Here is an 8,728-nt window from a genome sequence, read left to right on the forward strand (position 1 = left end):
CCTAATCATCCTCTAACTATATGGTCAAAGACTTTATTAGCTACAACACATGCTACAGTACCATAAATATCAAAGTTGTTTTGTAATTAGATTTTATTCAATACCTCTAATTAGTGGTAAAAAATCAAAAAGTTTTCAACCCCAACACCCCTCGCGGCCGTACCTCCTCTGCCGCCATAAAGACCCACCCATTTGGGGTCTGTTTATATGGAACAAAAAAATTTTTGCGTTGGAATCTTACTAATTTGAAGTACTAAATGAAGTCTATTTATAAAACTTTTTGCACAGATGGATTGTAAATCGCGAGACGAATCTAATGATGCTAATTAATCCATGACGAATCTAATGGTGCTAATTAATCCATGATTAATTAATAATTAGCGGATGGTTACTGTAGCACCACTGTTGTAAATCATGATTACTGTAGCATCACTGTTGCAGATTATTGATTAAGTAGATCCATTAGATTCGTCTCACGATTTACAGCCCATCTATGAAAAAAATTATAAATAGATTTAATTTAGTACTCTATACATGTGTCGAAATCTTCGATGTGATGGTTTTTTTTTTTGCGTTTACTGCTTGATCCGATCATGGGTTTATGGGATGGAACGGCCTTATCCGATCTGAGCACTGCTTGCAAAAGTAATGTCAGGGCCGTGCGCTGCAACGCCGGCAGAAGCCTGCCGGTACAGCCAGGATCCTCCGATCGCTTGTATAATCCGTGACACTGCCTGGTGTTGCGACGTGCGGAGCCACACTCCACAGCAGTTGCTCGCTATTGCAATGCAACCGCCGCCGCAATGTCCGTGAGGATCAGAGGATCCCAGCAAGGCAGCAACGGCAGCCATGCCGCCACCCATGGCCTAGTTCTGGCCTTCGCAGCTCACCGTCACAGCCCCTTGGCACTTGGCAGGCTACTAGCAGTTTTGGTTTGCCACTTCCGGATTCCGGGAAAGATGATGAATGCTAGGAAGCGCGCTCGCTGCACGGCCACTGAACATAACCCCCGCCGCGCACGGTGGTGCCACGACGCGCGGCCATCTTCTCCGCGTATGGCATGGACGAGGGAGTCTGATCTGCCGGCCTTCAATCACGGCGAAATCAAAGGGAAACCTGTCAAAATCGTATGCGCCCAGCAGCATCTAGCCCGGTGAGTGGCGGATGTGTCACTCTCGGTGTATGCTCTGATTGCTGAGCCTCATCCCATGCTCTTTGATCGACTCTCCTACTGCAGAGGACTAGTAGGAGGAACAGGCGACCTGATAAGAGCTTATCCCATTTGAGCCTGACAGACAAAGCTTAAGCTTATCACCATGTCTCCATGAGTCTGTTACAGCAGCAGCTGCTGGGGCTGCAGGACAGCAGGAAATTTGTTGATCACGATGACATTCTCTTCTCGCTTCTGCAGTCTGCAGCTGCTATTGAACCTCTAATCCTACAATCCTAACAAAACTAATAATTGCAAACGCAAACTACGCAGATGAGGATGGAGAGCGAAGGTAATAATCATGATCCCCAATCATCTCCATCCTCCATCGCCGAGAAAGCAAAGACCATTTCTCGCTTGGTGGAAGGCGGTTGCTGGTCGCATCACTTGCCGTGGGGGACGGCGGCGGCGCGCGCCGCGGCGCGCTTGGCGCGGCGGGCCCTGGCGCCCGCGCGGCCGCCGCCGGCAGCGGCCTCCTCCTCCACGTGGCGGCGCATCTCCAGGACGCGGCGGTGGGAGTTGGAGTGCAGCAGCGGGGAGAAGGTGGGGCTGTTCATGGGGCGGTACTCCGGGAAGAGCCGACCGGACTTGAACCGCACGCCGCACGCGTTGCACAGCGTGCTGGGCCCGGCGGGGCCCTGCCGCCACTGCGGCGTCTCCTCCGAGGCGCAGTGCGTGCACCGGCGCCGCGGCGCAGCGCCGCCGGCGGGCGGGGGCGCGGGGGGCAGCACCGGCGGGACGCTCCACGGCGCCGTCACCCGCCGCCGCCGCCGCAGCCCCTTGGTCCTCGGCCCCACCACATGGGGCAGCGCCTCCAGGCAGCCCAGCCCCGCCGAAGGACGCGACGGCGCCGCCTCCACCTCCGCCGCCATGGTCTCCACCGAAGGGAACGCGTCCATGTTCGAGAGCCACTCCAACTCCTCCTCTTCCTCCGCCCCTTGCCCCCCTCCGCCCGCCGCCAACTCCAATCCCTGCAAGAAACACCCCCAAAAAGGAAATTTTTTAGCGCCCATATCGCAAACGCAGCCTCAGCCGCAGCCATGGAAGGAACAAGACAGGTACCGCGTGGTCAAAGAAGGCATTCAAGCTGGCGTCCGCGCCGCCCGCAAGCTCCGCCGCCGCCGCCGCCGCCGCCGCCGGGTTCTCCTCTTCCGCTTCGAGCCCAGCCATGGTCGCCGCCGCCGTCACGGCACAGAGATAAAGAAACGAAATTTTTTTATTCGAGATGATCCGATGGCCCTTTATCATCTGCTTTTCGAACCCTTTTTTTGGGAGGTTTTTGTTCCGACCTGAGCGGTTTCACAAGTCGAAGCGAGCGAGATTTTTGTCCGGGTTCTTGAGATGATGCTAGAAATCCATAGGTTTTAACGAGGGTAATAACCCCATGGCGTTCACGTGGGGGTGGGGTGGCTCTCAAGTCTCCGGGCTGGCTGGCACTGTGGCTAGGGACGATTTGGATTTGTTTGGCTGCTTAAAACGCCAGGGTTAACAAGGGTCCTCCATTAGGGTTTGCTTCAGGCCTTCAGGGTTGTGCCCACACAGTGGAGAAGAACCAGCAGCGGAAGGGTGGTGAACCTGCTGGCTGCCTGGCTCCCATTCAGCCGTGGCGGCGCATGCATTTCGTGAGATGAGGTCCTAGTTTTTTCACCTTGATACTAAGTACTATATAACTGTCGGGTATCAATATTAGAAATACCCGAAGAGCAGAGATTAGCGGATAAACAGTCTGCTAAAGGAAGGCGCCTTAACCCTGATTGAGCAGCTCGATTCCTCCAAGAGGAGTCCTTCTCACTCAAGGCTGGCCCCGCCTCGCCCGATCAGAGACCGGGGCTCCGCCTCGCCCGACCATCGTTCCACCAAAGGGAGATAGGGAGTGTGCCCGATTGGAAAACGGGCCCACCACGACCCGCACCGCGTGGAGACTGACAAGCAGCGTAGGTTGGCAGACGACAGAACGCACCCTAACGAAGCAAACAGTGGAGTGCACCCTCGTCGCGTCCTACGGCGAGGTAGGAGCAGAGTAGGGTGCGCTGTTGTACCACAAGGACGGCTCCACATCCACCACTCCGTGAATCACACGGTAAGGCGAGTCCACCGACGGAGGAGGACGACAACAACGGGACCAGTTGACTATCTCTTTCCCTCTCTTTTCTACTGTACACCGCGCGATAAAAGGGAGGAGACGGACCCCCCATAGGAGGAGACTCTCTAGGAGTTTTTTACGCATAGACCAGCACCACTCTCTGGCCTGGACACTACAGGGCTCTCCCCAACCTGAGCTCCTAGGACGCCCCGACCAGGCGTTAGATTAACACATCCACGCTCACACCAGAGACTTGGGATGTCGATCCCTCTCTCGTCCGTTTGTATCCCCTACTACAAATTGATGCATGATACATGAGCTGCGGTGAACTGGATGTAGGGTATTACCCCTCTCGGCGGCCCAAACCAGTATAAATCTTGTGTCTTCGTGCATACCATCCGCCCTAAACCTTGTGTCTTCGTGCATACCAGTATAAAACCTTGTTTCTTCATGCATATCATCCGCTCCTAAACGCGCAATCCACGAGAATCACTAGTCGGAGGTTAAAAATACCGACAACAACTGGGTCGGCGCTTCTTATATGTGAAAAAAAATATGACTGCTAAAAGCTTAGTTCATTTTGTTTCTGTGGATCCTCAACGTTTTAGTGATGTGGCACTGGCAACTTCTTATATATTTGTCAATATATAGGAGGCTAAACGATGCATCGACACCAACAAAAAATTTACCATTGTAAAGCGGTAATCGCAACTACTTAATGGTAACCACCACTAATCATATTTCATGCTTTTATTACTGCTAAACACCAAAGTGTAACATACGGTACTTTTATTGGAGGGAACATGCGTGCTGGTAGGATACGACGATACGTATTACACATTGTTGTAGTCCATGAGGCGGCCCATGATCAATATTGCCTTTGCAGAAGTGATCATGGCCTCATGGGCTCCAAACATGGATATTTGTAGTGTTTTCCATGACTTTTTTTAATTTTTATATTATTTTATTTCCGATTTGTCAAAAATATATGTCGAATTTTTTTTTTCAAAAATGTCATCCTGCTGCTAGTTCAACCGGCGAAATGAAGATACCGCCGGATGAACCGGCGGCAGGTGCACTGCAGAAAGCATACCGCCGGCTCATCCGGCGAAAAGGGTACTGTAGCGATCCACGCGGTACTGTAGCGACTTACCGCCTATTCAAGCGGCGGTACTGTAGCGATTTACTATAGCATATTTTCAAAAAATTATAACAAACTCATATGGATTCGGATGGTGATAAAATTTATACGAAAATTATAGATCTCGACGAGATCTACAACTTTGTAATTCAAACTTTTTTCATTTGAAATCATTCTGGTGTTTAAATAATCGACACAATATTTAGATCTAAAAAATCAGATCTAAACAAAGTCGTGCTGCTCATCGGGAGTGCCCCAGGAATCAGATCTAAACAACTTTATAATTACAACAAGTCTAGCGTTGTTTAGATAAAAAATCCTCGGAGCACTTCCGATGAACAGCACGACTTTGTTTAGATTTGATTTTTTAGATCTAAATGTTGAGTCGATTATTTAAACACCAGAATGATTCCAAATAAAAAAAAATTGAATTACAAAGTTGTAGATCTCGTCGAGGTCTATAATTTTCGTATAAATTTTATCACCATCCGAATTCATATGAATTTGTTATATTTTTTTGAAAATATGCTACAGTAAATCGCTACAGTGCCTCCGTTTGAATTGGCGGTACGCCGCTACAGTACCTCGTGGATCGCTACAGTACCCTTTTCACCGGATGAACCGGCGGTATCCTTTCTGCAGTGCACCTGCGGCCGGTTCATCCGGCGGTACCTTCATTCCGCCGGTTGAACTGGCGGCAGGATGAATTTTTTGCAAAAAAAAAATTGGGTATATATTTTTGACAAATCGGAAATAAGATAATATAAAAATTAAAAAAATTCGTTTCCACGCAAACATTGATCATGGGCTCCAAACAAAACATGTCGTGTCTTTTAGTTGCGCGTCCACATGGACATGGGTTATGTCTCCGGCCTTTCACGACCCACGGTTGGTAGGCCAAGAAAGCCGAACCATTATCCGATGACGTTTACGGGCTGCGTGTACGCGGGGGCCCAAGAGGTGTGTTCGCGGAGCGGGCGAACTACGCAGCGAAAGAGGCGCGGGCTTCGACTTCCAGTCAACACGCCGCCACCTGAAATTCTTCTTCGGCCCTGTTATTAATGAATGGGACAACCGGAAATTCAGTCGGTACTGTTTAGTTTTCAGTCTTAGTAATTAGATTATAAAACTGTATGTTAAACTAATCTAAGAACACAAGAGGTAACTCGCAATCTGCGTTCCGATCAACACCGAGGTGTCGGTACCGAATACCCAGGGAGGGACAGGTGTGCGTACGCGCTGGGGATTACACCAAACCATGTGCTTAAGCGAGCTTAATCACGGGTTGGCAATGTGCAATGATGCACGGGGACTCAGGGACGGAGGAGCTAGCCTCTCAAGGCCTACTACAATCTGCACCAAGGGAGAAAAAAAAAACATCCAGGCTTTCACCACCGAACATATATTCCCTTCCCCGGATACGCTGGTTCATACACCCCATCGCGATTGTACTTTAATTATACACCAAGGGTTTGCAGCCTGCAACCATCTGCGAGTGTTTGTACGTACGTTGTCCCGCGGTTTAACTTAGCCTACGAGTGAGAGGAGGGCTGAGGGGCTGTTTTGGAATAAGGACTTAAAAAAAGTCACAGTGACTTTTTAGTATTTAGAAGTATTAAATAAATATTAATTATAAAACTAACTACAGAACCCTGGGGCTAAACTGCGAGACGAATCTAATGAGGTATCTTAATCCATGATTAGTGAAGGGTTACTGTAGCATCAATGTAGCAAATTATGAATTAATTAGACTCATTAGATTCGTCTCACGAAAAAGCACTCAGCTGTCAAAAAATATTTATAAACAGATTTTATTTAATACTATAAAATAGTAAGATTTCTTTTGATGTGATAGAGACTTTTGAAAAAAAGTTGGGATCCAAACAGGGCCTGAGAAGCCCTCCCATTGTTTCCAATAATTATTCAGCGATTAGCAAAAAAGCTATGCCTGCCTGCATGTGTCGATGCAGTACGAAATCGCACAAGAAATGTGCCAGCCAGCAACCACTAAATCCTGCATGATCCTCGGTTTTTGGCTACTTAACGCCAACTTGTTACTGATAACAAATAAAAAATGCAAAAAAAAAAATCATGAAACATTGCATTCACTGAAAACCTGAATTTCCAGAGAGGAGCAAAAATTCCCTCGTTCAATGATAGAGATGCACGAGAGAGAGTATCAAGAGTGACGATTAGTACCTTCAGCGCCATGTGGGTTAATCTAAACACCAAGGAAAAAAAAACATCCAGCAGAGAAGAGACGCGTAATAATGCCGCAATAATGGCTGAATAATCCACCCCCTCTTCCAAGGGGATTTCAGAGGCTGGAGCCACAAAAGCGAGGGGCAGCTTCACATGGCCCCCATCTTCCTTTGCTGTCATGGGAGAATTAACAAAGGGGAAGGGGGTGAGAAGGCGAGCACAGCCGTGGAGGCCATGTGTGCCTGCATGTGGGCTAGCGAAGCGGGGGTTACCGAGTTGGAAGGGAGGCTAATCGTATGCCATTTGCAGTTGGTGGCCGCATCTTGCATGATTGCGGTTGCTTGCAGGCAGCTCGTATGGGTCAGGTACCTTCTTGCCGCCTCCATCTTTCCCTGCATCATCAAAAACTTGCCGCCCTCACCATGCTTGGCTCTTTCACTGGGTTAGGAAGATGCATCTTTCGAACTGAATTCAGCGAAAAATACAGAAATGTTAAATCAAAGGAATTAGCTGCGGTACATGATCTTTGATTACTGAATGAAGTTTCTGATACTGGAACTTGGTTGAAATTGTGAAACTGAAAACTCTTATAAGAGTGACAAATCTTAGCAGTCACCGTAGCTGGACGGTGTGAAACGTAGCATGCATGTTTAGGGAGAGGATCCATGGATGCATCATGTTCATGTTCGCCGGCAGCCAGGTGGGTCCAATAATGGCAGCCCGTCTGTAACATGGGAAGGTTCTGAGAGGAAGCCAGGGTGGGCGAGTAATTGGAGTTAGGGAGGGAGGGATCATGTTATTTGTTGCGTGACTGAACTACAAAGGGGAGGATTAGTTGTGCAGGATAGGACACTTGATAAAGTGGAAACAGTTGAATCAGTTGGGCTGACTTTTTGAGGGGAGGACAAGGGTCCTGTTGCTGCCTGTACTTTTCAGGGCTTGTTTATAACCTGGATGTTCCCCAGGGCCAAGATGATCAATGGCTGCTACATGTAGGGACAACTTTTTAGTTTTTACTACTATTTCTGCTACAAATTTAGCTGATAGGATGAAGATGAATACTCTTTCTTATCTGTTTGATTCATGCTCAAAATGTCAAGTTGTGCACAAACCGTTTAACGCACTAGTAATTGGAACATACAAGTGTTACATAAAGTGTAATGCTGATATTAGCCAAAAACCTAGTTGATCTTTGCGTGTAAAGCAGGAAATTGATCGATCTAATTGAGTTGATTCAGCAAATAGCCCATCTAACAATGACAGATTCAAACACAGGGAATATGCCATCAAATCAAGTTATCTGAGCTAGACTTCCCAAGCATATAAAAGGAAGCATGCTCATGAAAAGGAAGACGCCGCGTGATGACGCTGATTGAAGTTCTTGGACCTGCTTGGATGCTAGCTTTGCTTCATCTCGACAAGTTACACCTGTTACCTGTTACTGCATTAGCAGTAATTTAATCAGTGCTTTGTCATGCCACCTTTCCAAGATTCTGATCTTTCCGGGGCAGACCATTTACGACACATATTGCCTGTTCATGCAGATGACAGCCGTCTCATTCATAGGTACGTTGTTAGAGTGTGACATTTGAAATTCTATGGAACTTATCTAAAATATATCTACCGCTAATTACTCCATGCACTAAAGATCAATACAAAGAAACATGCAAAATAGGCTAATGTAATGAACTAATGAAGGCTGGTTAAGTCATCTACTTTTCTGCTTAATATATCAGAAATGGCATATTGCCCTTAGGAGATTTCTAAATAGTCATATGCAAGGTCGACAATCAAATTTTTACATACCACACATAACCAATATACAGAGAACGTACACAAAGGTCAAATCATCAGTACTTCTGCTTTATTTAAATCTATATTTTTGCGAATTCTTTTTTTTTCAAAAAAAGTTTCATCAAAGTGTATGGCAACAAGATGGCACCGGCACCGCTGCGTTGCGGCTCGCTATGCCTATTTGGGAATCGCTGGTGTGAGATGGACGAGCTATAATCTAGAAGGTGATGCATACAAGGGAGGAGCGCTGGATTCACGGAGAGGAAAAAGGAACGCTGGTTTCACGGAGAGAAAAACA

The 8,728-nt window shown here is 47.5% G+C and overlaps 1 protein-coding gene across 1 annotated transcript; it reads right to left on the minus strand.

Moving 5' to 3' along the window:
* Positions 1–1,263: 1,263 nt before the first annotated feature.
* On the minus strand, positions 1,264–2,769 carry LOC120647325 (GATA transcription factor 1-like). Its single transcript, XM_039924087.1, has 2 exons — positions 2,273–2,769; positions 1,264–2,181 (listed from the first exon to the last, which is right to left on the minus strand). Exons 1-2 carry the CDS (start codon positions 2,456–2,458, stop codon positions 1,594–1,596), a joined length of 774 nt encoding a protein of 257 aa, XP_039780021.1. The 5' UTR covers positions 2,459–2,769; the 3' UTR covers positions 1,264–1,593.
* Between the last annotated feature and the right edge of the window lie 5,959 nt (positions 2,770–8,728).

The sequence above is a fragment of the Panicum virgatum genome, chromosome 9K (genome assembly GCF_016808335.1).
Source record: "Panicum virgatum strain AP13 chromosome 9K, P.virgatum_v5, whole genome shotgun sequence".
Taxonomy (NCBI): domain Eukaryota; kingdom Viridiplantae; phylum Streptophyta; class Magnoliopsida; order Poales; family Poaceae; genus Panicum; species Panicum virgatum.